Here is a 19,150-nt window from a genome sequence, read left to right as displayed (position 1 = left end):
GGCTGCTGTTCTTCGGGGCCTGAAGAGCCCGTCCGGACCGGCCCATGTGTCACCTGCACGCTTATTTTGCCCCTGTCATTTGCCCCTCCCCCACAGAACGTAAGCCCCGAAGGTGTTACCTGAGACTGTCCTGCTCTGTGCACCTGGCCTGGAGGGGTGCTCAGTGCGCACCTGTCCCCGCCAGACTCGGAGCAGGCCAGGAGAGACAGCCGGGGGCCTCTGCGCGAGGGAGACTGGGAGCCCAGGTAGGACAGGGAGGGGGTCTCCCTGCACCCCCGCCTCGGCACAGCCTCCTGTCCCTCCAGGTTCCCAGCTCTTCGCCGGACTGGGACTGCTTCCGGGGGCAGCCCTGTGCCTGCCGAGAGGATCTGGCTCCTTCCTTCCCCCACAACCCCCCACCACATCCTCAATCACACTGCGGGGGTCTGTTGCTGGGGGCCCCTCCACCTGGATGCCCCACAGACAGTTCAACGCCACATGGTGACACTGAACAGGTCACCTGCTGCTCTGGCCTGGGCCCTACATTCCCCAAGGTGACCACAGTGTCCCCCACGCAGGATCTCCCATGCAGGACCCCGCAGGCTCCTTCGCCTCACCTGACGGTGAGCTCACCCTGGTCGCCTGCAAGGCAAGCCTGACCCTTCTGCGGCCACCAGCTCTGCGGGTGCAGGCCGACTCCGCTCCCCCTGGGGCTGAGCTCTGTGCACGGGGTGGTCCGAGCGGAGCAGCGTCTGAACAGTGGGGCGGGGATGCGCCCGGGGACAGCCTCCCATGACTCCTATGCTACTCGGGCCCCATTTCGAGTCCCCTGGCAGAGTGCCCTGCATGACCTGGCACCGACCTCTTGCTTCGGCTTCAGCGGCCACCTGCCCTCCACGGGCTGTGTCCCCCATCCCACCCACCCCCCGGGAGGGCTCTTCTGGCCCCCATTTCCTCCCCATTCCGTACAAGTCCTCGTGTTCCTTCCGGATCTCACATTTGCAGATGCCTTCCCCTCCCCCTACCAGCCGCCAACACCACTCACTCTCCTCCATTCACAGGACACTCCCAGCACCCATCAGTTTAAAAAGCCACGTATCTGTAGGGGTTGGCCTCGTGTCTCCACCATGCGTGCGGTGGCCTAACTTGGCTCCCACTGCGTCCCAGGGCCTGGACACGGGGTTCGGTAAGCAGGCAGGAAAGGAGTGGGGCTCAGCCAACGACTGGACACCATTTCCCTGTCAAAGTGGCCACGCTCTGCTGGCACCAATGGCAGAGCAGGGCAGGGGAACGTCTGTGGTGCCTCCTTCTGGTGACAGCGTGCACAAGTTAACAAGGAAGTTATCAACCCCATTTGGGCCTTCCAGCAATGGCTGCCCAGCTGGGCCTCAAAGAATGGGTTAAAACTGGCTAGGAGAAGAATCGTTTTGGTACCAAAGTGCCCCCAGTTTTATAGTTGGTCGGTGAGAAACTGGTTTGCTGTGTGGAAGTCCACCTCAGGGCCAACAACAAGTGCCCAAGGCACTGGACCACTCCACCAAAATGCTGGTCCCGTCTCTCCACCTCCCCTCACTCTCAGAATCTGGCCCTTCCTTTCTCTGGGATGGTCCTCTCAGCCCTCCCCTTCCTGCTCCAGCAGTGAGCCCAAACCGTGAGTACAAGTGCAGGACAGCGTCACGGTGACCTGGTGACTGCCAGCGCAGGTCACCCTTCTCCCCACTCTCCGTTAAGAGGACTGCACATTCGTCCGCACGCCAGGTGCCCCCGGCTTCCCTGGAGTTAGCTCACAGCCTGCACCCGCAACCTTACTATCGCAGAGATGAGACCGAAGCACAGAGAGGTTGAGCTGCCTGCTTGGAGTCACACAGCCCCTATGCAGCAGGGACGGGGCTCATGGTCCAGACTAGCCTCTTCCAGGTGTCTCTTTCCAAAATACGAAGTACTGAATTTCCCTATATCGTTACACCTCGATTCTGACCATTTCTCCTAGCTCTTTGCCAAACATCTTCTTAAAAAACAGCTTTATGACGTGTAATTGACATGCAACAAACCGCACGTGTTTAAAGTACAGGTGACATGTTTTGACACACACGTACACTTGCGAAGCTGTGACGACAAACACGGCAGTGAGCAGGCGCCTTGCCCACAGCTTCCTTGTCGCCCCTGTGTCCCCCTCCCCAGCGCCTACCGGCCAGGCCCCCCAGGCCTTCACAGATCCACTTTCCCTCACTCAAGGTTAGCTTGTGTTTTCTAAAATTATATCAATGACTGGTACCTTTCCTTCAGCATCATGATTCTGTATACACAGTACTTGTCCATATACACCGTAATCTGGGCCATAAGGAGTCTTGATTAAACATGCGAGGAGTCAGATCATGCAGAATATGTTCTTGGACCACAATGGAATGAAACAGTAGAAATCAGTAGCAAGGGGCGGCTGGGGGGCTCAGTTAATCATCTGACTTCAGTCAGCTCAGGTCATGATCCCAGGGGCCTGAGGTCGAGCCCCTTGTTGTCAGCAGGGAGCCTGCTTCTCCCTCTCCCTCTGCTGCCCCCCCCCCCCCGCTTGCGCTCTCTCTCTCACAATAAAAATAACGAAGTCAGGGGTGCCTGGGTGGCTCAGTGGGTTAAGCCGCTGCCTTCGGCTCAGGTCACGATCCCAGAGTCCTGGAATCAAGTCCCGCATCCGGCTCTCTGCTCAGCGGGGACCTTGCTGCTCCCTCTCTCTCTGCCTGCCTCTCTGCCTACTTGTGATCTCTGTCTGTCAAATAAATAAATAAAAATCTTAAAAAAAAAATAACGAAATCAGTCATGAAAAGATTTCTGGAAAACCTCCAGGTATTTGGAAGGTTACCCATTTATAAATCATCCACAGGTCAAAGAAGAAATCAAGACTTCTTTGTTTACTTTCATACACAGGTGCAGTCACTGCATGCCCGGCCTGTCCTGACCATCTCCAGAAGCAGACTTGGCTCGTTTCAGCCTCGTAACTCTGCAAGAGAAGTAGACTTTCCATGCGCCTGTGACAACCACGGGCACGGAGTAAGTGACTTGCCCAGGCCACAAGGGTAGGCAGGAGCAGATCTGAGATTTGAACCTGGGCACCCAGATACAGAGTCTGGCCTGGCCTTCCAGCTGGATGGAGGGACACCAAAGGGGATCACTTTGGGACCAGCCCAACAAATATTAGGGAGCTGATCCGCAGGACTGGGGTATGTAACAGAGACACAGTGCACGGAGAAGGAGGTTGGGTGAGGAAGGGGGGGGGCGCGGAAGAGCCAGGGTTGGGGGCTTGCTGGGGTGGGTGAGCACACGCCGTGCTGGGGGTCCCACATTCTGAGGACTGATTTATACCAGGGGACGGGGCCTGGAGGAAGGCAGGTTGAGGTGGGAAGGTTCCCTAGGGAAAAGCGGGAGCTGAAGGTCCACCCGGGGACATGAATTACAAGAAAAAAACCGGGATTCGTGTCCGGGCCAAACGGTGTGGGGGCCGTTCACAGAGGGAGGTTTATAAAGGTGACAGCTGGTGGGAGCAGAGACAAGTAGGAAGGTGGGGTGTCCTGCAGGGCCCGTAAGCCTGGTTAAGGCAGTCGTTTTTGTTCTAGGAATGCTGGGGTGTCCAGAGTGTTTGGGGCATGTGTGAAGAGGGCACTGCCAGGGTCTGATCCGTGTTAACAGAGCCCACCCTGGCCACAGGGTGAAGACAGGTGCAGTTGGGGCTACAGAGGTCTAGGTGAGCCACTGGGGCTGGTGACAGGGATGAGGGACCTGGGCAGGAAGAGGAGCATGAGGTGGCAAGAAGCAGATGGCTTCAAGAGGCATTTAGGAGGCAGAAATGGCAAGGTCACGCCAGATCCCCTGTGGGGATGCTTGGGGTTTCTAGAAGGTGGTGCTCTAGTCCACTGCGGTACTGAGTCCTGGGAGGAGACCAGGTAGGTGGGGCCGTGAGCTCAGTGTCCAGGTGTGGCGCTAGGAGAGTCCTGGCCCTGGCTTTTCTGGGCACAAAGCACAAGATACACACAGATACACGGAGGTATCTCTCCAGGAGCTCCACAGGAAGGCCTGAGAGGGGCAAGTCTGCTGAGACAGAGGAGCCGCCGGCAGGTGGGAGAGACCCGGCATGCTGGTGACGGGACACAGTCCGTGGTGGTTGGCGGGAAACGTTATCCAGAGGTCAGAGGGGAGCAGGACGAGAAAGTTCTGGTATTTAGTAACTAAGGCAGGTAGGAGAGACCTGAAGGCCAGGAGACTGTGGCGGGAGGGAGGGTTGTTAATGTCCAGACCAGCTGGGAAGCGGGGATTCCAGGAGGAGCGGTGGGGCAAGTTCTGCAGAGCAGATCTCAGCTGGGGCTTTGAACGGCCCACCTGCAAGACATCCTAAACTTCCAGGGTCCTGACAGGAGTTGGGTAGAAAGGAAGAAGTGGTCAGGCCTCCAGGTCAGGGGAGCAGGAGGGCCGCCATGGGGCGCACGTGGACCAGATCTCACAGCGCACCGTGGGACGGGGGTGGGGGTGGGGGGGGGCAGCCCGTGGCCGCTCCTCCTTCCCTCCACTCCGCTCCTCCCAACCTCGACCCCTTCCCCCAAGCCCCTCCCCCAGCCCAGGCTGCAGGGAAAACCCGGGGAGAATTCCCAGGTACAGCTGGGGTCAAAATTACATTTTAGGAGGCGCCGGGCAAAGGCACAACGCCCACTTCCCCTGACCGCGTGGCTGGAAGTTTCCACTCTATTTTTCCTATTTTTCAAGCCAGTTAAGAAGCCCCGTGTTAATTTCACACAGGCCTAAATGGGACCCAAGCCCCAGTGTGAAAACCCTCTTCCTGGAAAAGGGGGGCTTCCCCAGAGACGAGGGTGGAGGAGGGGTTCAGACAGGTTTGTTTACACCGAAGGAGCTTCCAGATTGTTCCCCGGGGTGGGGCGGGGGGGGGGGCTGGTGTGTTGGGAGGAGCTAATGACAAAGGAGCCTGGGGCAGGGCTAGGTTCACAGTGACCTGAGGGGGTCCAGCTGGGGGGTCCTCAGACCTCGTGGCTGACCTGGGCGGTGGCTAAGGGCCCCTCCCCTCCAAGCTTCTCCGGACTCTCATCGGCCATTGTTCAAAATACTTTTGGAGTTCCCACCTAGAAATTAGTTTTTGGAGCGAGTTAACCCCTCAAAGGGTGAACTAGATACTTCCCATGGAGACCTCAAATGAGGTAAACTAGGCAATAAAGAAGATGGGCTTTACAAAATCCTGGTGGGTGTCCTGGGCGAGCACACATTAGTTAATCCTGGAATCGCAGGCTACTGTGAAGGACATGGTTTAAGGCAAACCAAGGGCAGGTAGAGGTGATGGGCATTAAGGAGGGCACTTGTGATGAGCCCTGGGTGTTATGTGTAACGAAGTATGAATTCCCCTAAACCATATACACATGCACAGCAGGTAGAAATCCCCCAAAGGATGAAGCACGGGTTTGGAGGATTCAGGCCTCTGTAAGGGTCCGTTTCAACACCTCCCCTTGTGCAAGCGCAGCCTAAGGAAAGAACCAGCCCCTGAGCAGGGCATGAACGTTTGGAAATTGGCCGGCAATGCAGAGAGGCATGGATGACCCTCAGTCCTGGCGCTCCTAGTCCTACCCTCAGAACTGAACCCCTGGAGTGCAACCAGGCCCCTGAGGCTCCCTTATCCAATAATGACGGAAAAGAAGGCAAGCTGAGGACAAAGCAAAAGCTGATACCCCCCAGCTGCCCCCACCCATGGGATATCCGTCACATTCCTCAGGCACGCTGTGGCTGCCCTAAAGCTAAAGACAGAAAGAATAATCAACTTCCAGAGATCATAATCCTGCAAGACCTGAGTCTCCCTCAGCTTACAGATGTCTCAGCAAGCTCTAAGAACAAAGCATTTTTCTTTTCTTTTCTTTAAAGATTTTATTTGACAGAGAGATCACAGGTAGGCAGAGAGGCAGGCCCAGTAGGGGAAGCCGACTCCCCTCCAAGCAGATAGCCAAGCAGATGCAGGGCTCGATCCCAGACCCCGAGATCATGACTTGAGCTGAAGGCAGAGACTCAACCCCCTGAGCCACCCAGGCGCCCCAGAACAAAGCATTTCTGTTAATAACCTAGCTTCCAGAAAGATGTGTAGGTACAACGCAGCCCACTGACAGACCCTTGAAGCGGGCAGAGTGTAATGTCCCTCCAGGAAGCTCCCAATTATCTTCAGGTTAATGCCTTGCTAGAAGGAAAAACCACTTGACGGCAGCAAAGCCTCTGGTGCTCTTTGGCCGTCTTTAGCATGTCAACGTGCTCTGAAACCCTCCCCCAACACCAAAGCTCTTTTTAACAAACCACCATTTTGCATCAAAGATGTCTGAGGAGTCTTTCTTGGGTGTGAGATGGAACCCTCACCCCACCAAACCTCAGCCATATTCCAAGACCCCATTACCAAAACCCCCACGTGGCTAGGGGCTCTCTCTGGTCAAGACAAACCAGGGCTCGGGTCTGCCTGCGCATGCGCTGGTCGCCCCTCACCGCACCTGTTGCCGGAATTCCAGGGCCCTGAACCCCCAGTCGCAGCCCAGAGCCTCTGATCACTGGCCCGGGCGTAGAGACGCGCCCTCTCCCTTCCTGGAACCCCTGATCCCTGCCGACACCGAGTCCGGGCCAGTACCGGGTGCCGGCCCCAACGCTGCGGCGGCACCCCACGGCCGCGGGCCGAAGCCCACACAGCCCGGAGGCCGTAGGAGCTACGACGCTACCGCGGCGGACTGGGCCGAGCAGGAGCGCACGCGCTCGCGCCGGGCCGGAGGGGACCCTGCGCGCGGTGCAGGCACCGGGTGGGGGTGGGGCGCCGGCGCCCGCCGCGCTGGGGGTGGTGGCTCCGGAAGGCGCGAGACCTTCGCGAGAGTTCCGGGCCGCGCCGGCGCACTGAGTCCGGTGCGGGGACGCGCGCGGCGGCCGTTGGGGGTGGGGCGCTTGGGCGGGCCCGCGCGCGCCCGGGAGAGGGGCGGGGCCGCGGCCACGGCGCAGGCGCAAGCGCGTGGCCGCGGCGGCGGTTGGGGAGGGTTCTTCCGGAAGGTTCGGGAGGCTTCTGGAAAAGGCGCCGCGCGCCGGGCGGGCCCGCGTCTATATAAGGGAAGCGCGGGGGCGGCGCGCCAGTTGCTCCTGCGTCCTGGTGCTGCGTCCTCTCGGAGCCCGTGCGGTCCTTTAGCCAAGGTGAGGGGGCGCTTGGGGGGCCCTGGGGGGGCGGCGGGGGTCCAGGGCGGCGGGCTCGGGGCGGGCCCCCCGGAGGCCCCGGGCCTGTGGGGCGGCGCGGCTGTGCTCTCGCAGGTAGAGGCCTCGGGCCTGCTGCGCCCCCGACCCCCCACTCGCGGGAAAGGGGGTGCGCCCGGGTCGGTGGGGGTTCCCCGGCCGCCGGGCTTCGGCTCCGGGGTCTCGGGCGGACGGGAGAAGGGGGGAGGGGGCTCCGGCTCCGGCTCCGGGCGGGGTCCCCGAGGGCGTGTGGCGCCCGGTGGCGGCGGCGGCGTGCGCACGGCCCTCGCTGTCGCAGCTGGAAATGAGGTCATCCTTTGTCGGCGGCCCCGGCTCGGCCGGCGGGCGCGGGCCTCCCGGAGGAGCGGGCGGGGGGCGCGGGGGCGGCCCGTAACCGGCTCCGCGGCCCTGCAGATGCCTGAGGAAACCCAGACCCAAGACCAGCCGATGGAGGAGGAGGAGGTGGAGACGTTCGCCTTCCAGGCGGAGATCGCGCAGTTGATGTCGCTGATCATCAACACCTTCTACTCGAACAAGGAGATCTTCTTGCGGGAGCTGATCTCCAACTCGTCCGACGTGAGTGCGCGGCGCGCCGGGCCGGCTGGGCGGGCGGGCACCCCCTCCCCGGGCGCTCGGCCCTCACCGGCCCCGGCTCTGTCCACAGGCTCTGGACAAAATCCGGTACGAGAGCCTGACCGACCCCAGCAAGCTCGACTCGGGGAAGGAGCTGCACATTAACCTCATCCCGAACAAGCAGGACCGGACCCTCACCATCGTGGATACCGGCATCGGCATGACCAAGGCCGACCTGATCAACAACCTGGGCACCATCGCCAAGTCGGGGACCAAAGCGTTCATGGAAGCGCTGCAGGCGGGCGCAGATATTTCTATGATTGGCCAGTTCGGGGTCGGGTTCTATTCCGCCTACTTGGTGGCTGAGAAGGTGACGGTGATCACCAAGCACAACGACGACGAGCAGTACGCCTGGGAGTCCTCCGCGGGGGGCTCGTTCACGGTCCGCACGGACACAGGTGGGCATCCGGTGGGCTGCCGTCCTGGCCCTTGCGTCGTTGGGGAGGGCCTGGTGCTGTTAGGCTGGGGGCCCGGAAGATGCAGTGGAGGCCCGGGAAGCACGTGATGGAGGAGTGGGGTCCTTGAGTTCTGATCGTGGGCAGGCGGTTAACTGCCCGGGGTTCTCCTTGCATAGTAGGAGTAAACCTCACGCGGTTAAGTTGCTCAAAACCGTTGGGGGTGGCGTGGAGAACAACTGAGGGTTTTCTGTTTTCCCAATTGCTGAATTTGCACATTCAGATTGAAATCGAGTTTTCTCTCTCTTGCGCAGGCGAACCTATGGGTCGGGGAACGAAGGTTATCCTGCACCTGAAGGAAGACCAGACGGAGTACCTGGAGGAGAGGAGGATAAAGGAGATCGTGAAGAAGCACTCCCAGTTCATCGGCTACCCCATCACGCTGTTCGTGAGTGTCGCGCCCGGGGTCGAGCGCGGAGCTGGTGACCGGAAGTTCCTAGTGTTTGGGGCTGTTGATGAGGGAAAGAGCCAAACTTGCACTGGCGGGACTTTGTGAAGTTCCGTCTCCCCGTCCACGTACCCAGGCTGGTTACTTAGGTAGATAACGTGAGATGCCGACCAGAGTGTTGTGGCTGATAAACGTTTCTTTCTTTGAGTCTTACACTTGGGTGTTAACTGTGTCCAGTCCAGGGTGTTCTTTAGTTCCAGAATGCAGAGGTGACGTGGTTTTGCATCTCATTTTGAAGGTGGAGAAGGAACGTGATAAAGAGGTGAGCGATGATGAGGCTGAAGAAAAGGAAGAGAAAGAGGAGGAAAAAGAAAAGGAAGAGAAGGAGTCGGATGACAAACCCGAGATCGAAGACGTCGGCTCGGACGAGGAGGAGGAGGAGAAGAAGGACGGGGACAAGAAGAAGAAGAAGAAGATCAAGGAGAAGTACATCGACCAGGAAGAACTGAACAAGACCAAGCCCATTTGGACCCGAAACCCCGACGATATCACCAACGAAGAGTATGGAGAATTCTACAAGAGTTTGACCAATGACTGGGAAGATCACCTGGCAGTGAAGGTGAGTGCCCCGAGTCCCTGCAGCTTGTCTTGTGGTCGGGGTGTGGGTTGCGGCGCAGGCCTCTGTCCCAGCCCTCCTACTCGCCCCCCAGGAGCGCTTTTGGTTCTGTGACTGTAAGCGGAGCGCGTCTTCAGTGGCTCCTACCTGTGTTGTCCCTTGATGATGGTTCGCTGTGTGCTTGCTTAAACAGCATTTTTCAGTGGAAGGACAGTTGGAGTTCCGAGCTCTTCTCTTTGTGCCAAGACGTGCTCCCTTTGACCTATTCGAGAACAGAAAGAAAAAGAACAACATCAAGTTGTATGTTCGCAGAGTTTTCATCATGGATAACTGTGAGGAGCTCATCCCAGAGTATCTGAGTAAGTGTGGGCAGTGTGAGGCTCGAGCCCAGCCAGTGCCTCGTCAGCTCTGCACAGTGGATTCAAGAATGCATGTGGGGGGTGGGGGGACCTGGGTGGCTCAGTGGGTTGAGCCTCTGCCTTCGGCTCAGGTCATGATCCCAGAGTCCTCGGATCAAGCCCTGGTTCAGGCTCCTCTCTCTCTCTCTGCCTGCCTCTCTGCATACTTGTGATATCTCTCTCTCTGTCAAATAAAATATTTTTTTAAAAAAGAACCCATGTGGGGCAGGAGATGATCTTTGGTTCCTTGGGTTTACCTGTTTGTGGATTGTGATTATCCGGGTCTTTGGGGATGATTTTGAGTGCATTTGTTTGTATTTTTCCAGATTTCATCAGAGGTGTGGTGGACTCGGAGGATCTTCCTCTAAATATTTCCCGTGAGATGCTGCAGCAAAGCAAAATTTTAAAGGTTATCAGAAAGAACTTGGTCAAAAAGTGCTTAGAACTCTTCACCGAACTGGCCGAAGATAAAGAGAACTACAAGAAGTTTTATGAACAGTTCTCCAAAAACATCAAGGTTGGGGTGAACATATTGGATCCTCAGTAGTAGGGGTCATAGTTTGTCAAATTTTTGACTTTCTTTAAATGCAGAGAAAGTTCAGAGTCTACGTTCTCTTTCAGCTTGGCATCCACGAGGACTCTCAGAATCGGAAGAAGCTCTCGGAGCTGTTGCGCTATTACACGTCCGCCTCCGGTGACGAGATGGTGTCTCTCAAGGACTATTGCACCAGAATGAAGGAGAACCAGAAACACATCTATTACATCACAGGTAAGGTCGGAGGGTGCGCGGGCACCGGGCTCTGCAGGTCTGTGCCCAGGGACGAAGCCAGGCAAGGCCACGTGGGCTGGGCGGTCTCTGTGGTTAGATCTGACTAGATTTAGCAAAAGGTAAAAAAGCAAGATGAAGTCCTTGCCTGTTAAAGGTCTATAACTTCTCCCACCCTTCAGGTGAGACCAAGGACCAGGTAGCGAACTCGGCCTTCGTGGAGCGTCTTCGGAAGCACGGCCTGGAAGTGATCTACATGATCGAGCCCATTGACGAGTACTGCGTCCAGCAGCTCAAGGAGTTTGAGGGGAAGACGTTGGTGTCTGTGACCAAAGAGGGCTTGGAACTTCCAGAAGATGAAGAAGAGAAAAAGAAACAGGAAGAGAAAAAGACAAAGTTTGAAAACCTGTGCAAGATCATGAAGGACATCTTAGAGAAAAAAGTAGAAAAGGTTTGTGAGAGCAGTGCCCCGGGCTGCCGCGGTCTCCTGGTCATGGGCTGCTTTCTAGAGGGCCCAGAGGGGTTGGCCAGGTTTGTCCTCCGCAGGCCCTTTCTCCCCCTGTGTTTTCTGAACTTACCGAATAGAAAATTAGCATTTCCTACATAGAGAAAACTCTTAAGGTGGCTGAAGACCCGGGGAGAGTTAGGGTGTGCTGGAAGAAAGCTCTGAATAGTTGAATTGGCTGGCGGTGTTTGACTCGTGACTACTCAGTCCTTGGAGTCCTTGGGTTCCATGTACCCATGCAGCTGGTCGTGCTGCCGAAAAATTAGCTGTAGTGGCGTTTTGTACGTGCATTCACTAATTTCTTCATGCTCTGCTTGTAGGTGGTCGTGTCAAACCGACTGGTGACCTCCCCGTGCTGCATCGTGACAAGCACGTACGGCTGGACGGCAAACATGGAGAGGATCATGAAGGCCCAGGCCTTGAGAGATAACTCCACCATGGGCTACATGGCCGCGAAGAAGCACCTGGAGATCAACCCCGACCACTCCATCATCGAGACCTTACGGCAGAAGGCCGAGGCCGACAAGAACGACAAGTCTGTGAAAGACCTGGTCATCCTGCTCTACGAGACGGCGCTCCTGTCCTCTGGCTTCAGTCTGGAAGATCCGCAGACGCATGCCAACAGGATCTACAGGATGATCAAGCTCGGTCTCGGTAAGCTCCCCGCCGAGCCGTGGGCCGGGCGGGACCTTCAGCCTCATCAATGTTAGGGGTGGCCCCCTCCCGCTTGGGTGACCGTAATGGCTCCTCTTTCAAAGAACAGAGGGGCGCCTGGGTGACTCAGTGGGTTAAAGCCTCTGCCTTCAGCTCAGGTCATGATCCCAGGGTCCTGGGATCAAGCCCTGCATTGGGCTCTCCTGAGCAGAGAGCCTGCTTCCCCCTCCCTGCCTCTCTGCCTACTTGTGATCTCTGTCAAATAAATAAATAAACATTTTAAAAAACAACCCAGAGAACAGACCTTCTGATCAGAAGGTCTGAAAAATGAAAGCGCTTTCAGCACCAACTAACGGCTCAGCCTTTACAGTGGGTACAGACCAGTGTAGTGGGCTGGTGATCAGCTGGCTTCGAGAACTCTAACAGCAGGAGGGGTTTCTTTCCCAACAGGTATTGATGAAGATGACCCCACCGCTGACGACAGCAGTGCGGCCGTGAGTGAGGAGATGCCCCCCCTGGAAGGTGACGACGACACGTCGCGCATGGAGGAGGTTGACTAGGTGCCGCGAGAATGACTTGTACATGTATTCGATACTTTATCTTCATTCCCTCTGATAATATATTTTCAAGGATGTTTTTCTTTATTTTTGTTAACATTTTAAGAATCTGTATGGCATGATAATAACTACTTAAGGGGAAGATTTCTTTCTGTTCGAGTGTGATACTGTGACGTGTAGGAGCTAAAGCCCAGCTAGTTTTTCTTCCCTAGTGCCACGCCGGCTCGTTGTAACTGGACAAGGTGACCTTTGTTGTGAGGTGTGCGTAACCTAACGTTAACTGTGGTCTAAAGTGTTTAGCTACAAGCGGATTCCTTAGTAAGACCAAATTTGTCTGTCACTGAAGTGTTCCGAGTTATACCTTGATGTTTTAAAGAGAAGTGTTGGTTAAAACAGCTCTCACCCTCTAGGATCTACTTTTTAAATCTTCTGTCCCCTGTAGTTACCAGATGCATGTACCAGGCCTCTAGAAACTAGTAGTTAAACCAAGCTGAAGGGAGTAACCGTGTATAGGGCTTGTTTTCCAAAGAGGAGCGTTGTTTAGAGTAGCGACATTCTCAGCCTACTTAGGCGTGTTGTAAAGCTGTTGGAGGAGTAACTCCACAAGTTCCGTGAGTGGAAATGTAGTGCTCAAGTCACATTCTACAATAAAAGGTTGTAACAAATACAAGTTAAAGTTCTGTGAAAGTGTGTGTCTTGCGGGGGATCATCATGGGAGTTGTAGGGGATCAGGCACCCCAGATGGAAGAACCCGAGATAAAACACGTGTTGCTTATGAGGAGACTAAGAGGGACGTGGTTCCCGTGGGGGCCTGAGGTCCTCAACCGCCCTGCCCGTGCGCACTGATGTGGGGGCCCTGGGGGTGGGGGGGCACATTCTAGAGTGCGTGGCAGAGAATGGGAGCGTGACGCAACACGGCGTCTCCCCTGTGCTGGGTCCCATTCCCTCACAGACCGTTCCTTGCGCAGGATTTTCATGTCCAAACTGCTTTTCTGTATTTGTAAAACCTTTCTGTCCTAAATATAGTTCCTTAATACCTCAGCCTTCCAGGTATGAGTTCTTCAAATCTGCTTAGGCCACCCCACCCGAAAGCCTCTTAGTCCGGCTCTTTATTGAGCCTCAGGCAAGACACTCGGCGAGCGGTTGCTGACCCCTGTGAGGGCCACGGGGAGAAGGGGAGCTCCTGTCTCCAACCAGCTGAGCCAGAGGCTTCCCCTCTGGGAGCTGGGGCAGCAATGGCCAATCCTAAAATTGGGTTTGAAAACAGGCGGTAGCGGGTCCATGCAGGATTTGGAGGCTAAGGTCACATACAAACCATGATCATGACCAGCCTAGGTCGCTGGGCCAGGAGAGAACCCCCAAGTTGTGTGTCCTGGGGCAGGGTGGGCCCCTGGCTCCCTAGAACCACTGAGTCCCTGGTGAGTGGTAAGCCCATCTGATCTTCAAACTCCTCTCCGCAATGGCTGTCTTGTGCTGGTTCCAAATTTACCTCCCAAACCGGCTCTCTGGTGTTCTGCTGCTCCGGGAAAGAGGGGACCAGCTGGGAGGAAGTGTGAGGTTTTTGCACTAAAAGGAATGCCGGGGGGGGGGGTTCCTTCTGTGTTTCCTGGGTCCGGTGAATACTGGAGGTTGTTGGACACGCGAGGGGATCTACAGAGGACCTCAGTGATTTCCCCGAGAGTTGCTGAGCGCTTGAGGCAAGCTGTGTATCTGGAAGCATCCCCCACTGACCCCTTTTGGAGCCAGGACCACCAAGAAGATGGATGCTCAGCACGCTGGGTGAGGAGCTCCAAAAGTACACGGGGGGCCTCAAAACCCAGGGTTGCTTAACACCTTCCAGAATAGTCCCATCCTGTGGAGGAGGGCAGGTCACAGGTTCGAGTTGGAGGCAAGACATGAAGTAGGTCCTGAGATCAACATGCAAAAACCAACTGAATTTAGCTTAACATCAAACGGTTGTTAAATCTTCAGGGTGCCTGGGTGGCTCAGTAGGTTGGGGCCTTTGCTTTCGGCTCCGATCATGATCCTGGGCTGCTGGGATGGAGCCCCACATCGGGCTCTCTGCTTGGCGGGGAGCCTGCTTCCCCCTCTCTGCCTACCTCTCTGCCTACTTGTGATCTCTGGTGGTCAAATAACAACCATTTTTTGTTTTTAAGATTTTAAGTCTTCAAAAATCAGTTCAGGGGCACCTGGGTGGTTCTGTTGTTGAAGGGCCAAATCTTGATTGGGTTTAGGTCATGATCTTGGGGCAGGGTTGTGACTGCCCCCGTCTCCCCGCGTTGGGATCAGGGAAGTCTGCCTGAGATTGTCCCCTTTTCTGCCTGCCACCCAAGCTCGCTCCCTCTCAAATCTCAGGGTCCTCGGAGCCCCACATTTGCTCAGCAGGGGGCCTGCTTCTCCCTCTGCTTGCTGCTCCCCCTGCTTGTGCTCTCTCCTACAAATAAAAAATCTTGGAAAGTTTCTTAAATATTAGGGAGCACACACAAGTGGGGGAGGGGCAGAGGTGGAGGGAGAAGCAGGCTCCCATGGTCGGGGACCATGACCTGAGCACCCAGGCACGCCAGAATGGGTGGGTTTTAATGGTTTTACTTAAATAGCAAATGAAAACAAGCATGAGGGGCGCTTGGCTGGCTCCGTAGGAAGAGCAAGTGACTGGCTCTCAGAATCAGGAGTTGAAACTTCATGTTGGATAGAGTAATTACTAAAGAAAATAAGCTTTAAAAAATGAGGGAAGGGGTACCTGGGTGGCTCAGTGGGCTAAGGCCCCTGCCTTTGGCTCAGGTCATGATCCCAGGGTCCTGGGATCGAGCCCCGCATCGGGCTGTCTGCTCAGCGGGGAACCTGCTTCCCCTTCTCTCTCTGCCTACTTGTGACTCTGCCTGTCAAATAAAAAAAGAAAAACTAGGGAAAGCAGTCTCTCGGCGTTCAAAGTGACCTGAAGCAAGTCACTGGACTCCACACCTCTGACCTCGATTGTAAATGAGAAATGGTGACGCCAGGAAGAGCTTCCTGGCCTCGCTAGGTAGCGGGCTTCCCCGTGCCCGGCGTCGAGCAGGTGCTGTGACACAGCTTTCCCTTGCAAGGACATGCCGCTTCTGGGGACCTTCCCCACCTGTCCTCCGAGCCTCCCTCACGCAGGCTCGCTTTTACCACACACCGTTCTGAGCTGCCACCGAGGCCCAGCCTGAGCCTCCCGTCCTCCGGGAAGGTCCCCCACTCCTGCCTCCCCGTCCGTCAGCCTTCTCGGTCTCTAGTGATTCCTCTCAGGCATATACATCCGCCAACAGCCACCGAGCGCTAGGCCAGGCCGGGCCCGCGGGCCCCGCGGATGAAACGGCCTTGCAGAAGGCCGACCGAGCCACGGCAGCTCATGTGGAGGCCACAAGGGCTCCGGCTGAGGTACAAGCACGGCAAGGACAGGCAGGGTCTGGGGAAGCTTCTGGAAGGGGCTGACTGCTGACAGAAAGCTGGCCTGATCGCAACAAAGAGGAAAGGGGACGAGGGACCAGGTGGCTCACCAGGCTTGAAAGCCTGGACATGGCCTGAGGAAGGGACCTGCACACAGGCTGAGTGACGAGAGAGCTGGGGGGTGACCGTGGGTGACCGTGTGACCTGGACGCAGACCCGGATCAGACGGAGACTCTGGAGGCGGCAGCCCATAGGCAGCCTCATCAAGATAGCGGGGCCTGTGCCCACTTCCTGAGGCGTGTCTGTCCCACCAGGAACTGCTAAGGCGGTTCCACCATCTTGGTTTTGTCTCATCTTGGTGCCAGGTGGCCCCTTCCTCCACGCTCGCCCACCCTGTCCCGCCTGTAGAGGGCGGCACCCGGGGCCTCCAGGGCTGAGGGAGGCCTGATGGAGGGTGAGAGCACGACACCTTCCCCTCAGTCATCCCCCCTGTCCCTCCCAGGCTGGGGACCAAGGGCAGGGGTGGAAATTCCAGGCTGGGCTCTACCTCCCAAGATGGCGGGTGAGGAAGAGTTGATCCGGCCAGTCCTGAGTTCAAATATCAGACGTTTCTCTATTTTGTCTATCCCAAATACATAGGACAGCGTCTGGCATGTGACAGGTAAACCAAGACTGGCCAAAACATTTTGGTCTATAAACTCTGCATTTCTAATTTCTTCTCTCTCTCTCTCTTTTTTTTTTTTTTCCTAAGTGTTATTCTGGAATATTCTAAACACAAACAGAAGTAGAGGGAGAGAGACTAAGAAGTATTGGTGAGGACATGGAGGAATTGGGACTTCCTACCCGGCTGCTGGGAGTGTGGAGTGGAACTGTTCTAGAAAACAGTCTGGCAGTTCCTCCAAAAATGAAACAGAGACTTTCCATTGGGTCCAGCAACTCCACTGCTAGGCGTCTGTCTAGGACCGATGAGAACGCTTGCAAAAATACACACACAGGGGCGCCTGGGTGGCTCAGTGGGTTAAGCCTCTGCCTTAGGCTAGGGTCATGATCTCGGGGTTTTGGGATTGAGCCCCGAATTGGGCTCTCTGCTCAGCGGGGAGCCTGCTTCCTCTCCTCTCTACTTGTGATCTCTATCAGATAAATAAGATCTTTTAAAAAATGCACACACACATTTTCATAGCATTATTCACAAAAGCCAAAAGGTGGGAGCAAACCACATGTCCATCGACAGAGGTGCAGATAAACCAAATGTAGCGGTGCATACAATAGGCTCTTCTTCCAAATACTATCCTCTTGTCACTGAGAGGTGCGTAAGAAGTACTGATTCGTGCCACACTTGTTCATGGGGATGAACGCGGCAGCACGCAAGTGAAAGAACCCGGTCACGAAACGCCACCAGTGGACTGTATGATTCCATTTTTTTTTTAAAGATTTTATTTATTTATTTGACAGAGAGAGAGCACAAGCAGCGGGAGCAGCAGGCAGACAGAAAGGGAGAAGCAGGCTCCTCATGGAGCAGGGAGCCTGATGCACGACTCGATCCCAGGACCCTGAGATCATGACCTGAGCTGAAGGCAGATGCTTAACCGAATGAGACACCCAGATGCCCCAGTATGATCCCATTTATATGAAGTCCCCAGAGCAGGCAAATTCATGGAGGCAGAAGGAAGAGGCCTGGTTCCCAGGGGCTGCAGGGCGGCATTAAGGAGTGACTGCTAATGAGTGCAGAGTTTCTTTTCGAGGTAGTCAGAGTGTTCTAGAATTGATTGTGGTGATGGTATTGCACTGCTCTCTCGCTCTCTCTCAAATAAATCTTTAAAAAAATTTAGAAAATCAAGAACAATTTAAAAAATCATTGATCTGTACACTTTAAATGGATGATTTGTATAGCATATGAACCATATTTCAATAAAGCTGTTATTTTTGTTTTTAAGATTTTATTTATTTTAGAGAAAGAGTATGAGTGCATGTGGTTGGAGTGTCAGAGGGAGAGAGAAGCAGAGAAGCAGGCTCCCCACTGAACACAGAGCCCAACGCGGGGCTTGATCCCAAGACCCTGAGATCAGGACCTGAGCCAAAACCAAAAGTCAGAGGCGTAACGACTGAGCCACTCAGGCACCCCCATAAAGCTTATTTTTTATTTTTATGTATTTATTTACTTATTTAAAAGATTCTTTATTTATTTGACAGAGAGAAAGATCGCAAGCAGACAGAGAGGCAGGCAGAGAGAGGGGGAAGCAGGCTCCCCGCTGAGCAGAGAGCCCGATGCGGGGCTTGATCCCAGGACCCTGAGATCATGACCAGAGCCAAAGGCAGAGAGGCTTTAACCCACTGAGCCACCAAGGTGCCATGTATTTATTTTAAGATTTTATTTATTGGGGGGCGCCTGGGTGGCTCAGTGGGTTAAAGTCTCTGCCTTGGCTCAGGTCATGATGATCTCAGGGTCCTGGGATGGAGCCCCACATCGGGCTCTCTGCTCAGCGGGGAGCCTGCTTCCCCCTCTCTCTGCCTGCCTCTCTGCCTACTTGTGATCTCTGTCTGTCAAATAAATAAATAAAATCTTTTAAAAAACAGATTTTATTTATTGGGCACCTGGGGGGCTCAGTCATGATCCCAGGGTTCTGGGATCAATCCGAGTATCAGGCTCCCCAATCGGTGGGAAGCTTGCTTCGAGCTCTCCCACTCCCCCTGCTTGTGTTCCCTCTCTCACTGTGTCTCTTTCTGCCAAATAAATAAATAAATAAATAATCTTTAAAAAAAAAAAAAAAGATTTTATTTATTTATCTGTCAGAGAGAGGGAGGGAGAGAGAGCACAAGCAGGGGAGCGGCAGAGGGAGAAGCAGCTTCCCGTGAGGACCCTGGGATCATGACCCGAGCTGCAGGCACACACCCACCGCACACAGCCACCCAGGTGCCCCTCGTCTGGTTTTTCAATTGTGGTAAAATGTATGTCACAGACAACTGACCATTTTAAGTGCCGAGCTCAGTGGCGTTACCTACATCAAAATCTTACCCGACCATCCCCAGCACCTACTGGGAAAACTTTTCCATGTCCCCAGCAGGGACCCCGTCTGTATGAAGCAATAACTTGCCCCCAAATGGTCTTCATGCCCCACTGCACCAGGCCAATCCCACTGTCCAGCCTCCACAGGCGCCCGGGGGCACCGTCCCGGCCCCTCCCCCGCTCTCCCCGGCCTCGGGCCCCATTGCCCCAACCGTTAGCTCCCGGCAGGTGCGCCCCGAAAGGAGGCACGTGCCCGCGCGCCCGCCGCCGGCCCCACGCACCTGCCGCTGTTTGGGGATTGAATTACTGGCAGATGCACCAGCGTTTACATAATTTTGTATAATTTCGGAAGCTCTCCTTCTCTTTGCTTAGCCTTCATGATCTACTGGAACCTTTGAAAGTGGGATTTCAGAGGATTCTTCTATAGGCAGGAACAGGGCTCCTCCTCCCTGGGGAGAACGTTCCAGGAAGCCGAGCTTTTAGTGAGTCACCATGTATTAATAGCACATCCGACTCCCAGCGAAGATTCCAGGCCGTCGTGGCAGAGCCGCAGCAGCTGA

The 19,150-nt window shown here is 55.4% G+C and overlaps 1 protein-coding gene across 1 annotated transcript; it reads left to right on the top strand.

Moving 5' to 3' along the window:
* Nucleotides 1-7,008: 7,008 nt before the first annotated feature.
* On the top strand, nucleotides 7,009-12,854 carry HSP90AA1 (heat shock protein 90 alpha family class A member 1). The gene is made up of 11 exons (XM_059183146.1): nucleotides 7,009-7,170; nucleotides 7,621-7,782; nucleotides 7,871-8,237; nucleotides 8,549-8,682; nucleotides 8,981-9,301; nucleotides 9,492-9,657; nucleotides 10,023-10,213; nucleotides 10,318-10,465; nucleotides 10,645-10,913; nucleotides 11,288-11,621; nucleotides 12,072-12,854. The coding sequence occupies exons 2-11, from the start codon at nucleotides 7,621-7,623 to the stop codon at nucleotides 12,179-12,181; spliced, it is 2,202 nt and encodes a 733-aa protein (XP_059039129.1). The 5' UTR covers nucleotides 7,009-7,170; the 3' UTR covers nucleotides 12,182-12,854.
* Nucleotides 12,855-19,150: the final 6,296 nt, after the last annotated feature.

The sequence above is a fragment of the Mustela lutreola genome, chromosome 7 (genome assembly GCF_030435805.1).
Source record: "Mustela lutreola isolate mMusLut2 chromosome 7, mMusLut2.pri, whole genome shotgun sequence".
NCBI lineage: Eukaryota > Metazoa > Chordata > Mammalia > Carnivora > Mustelidae > Mustela > Mustela lutreola.
This window is presented reverse-complemented; position numbering and strand designations above follow the sequence as displayed.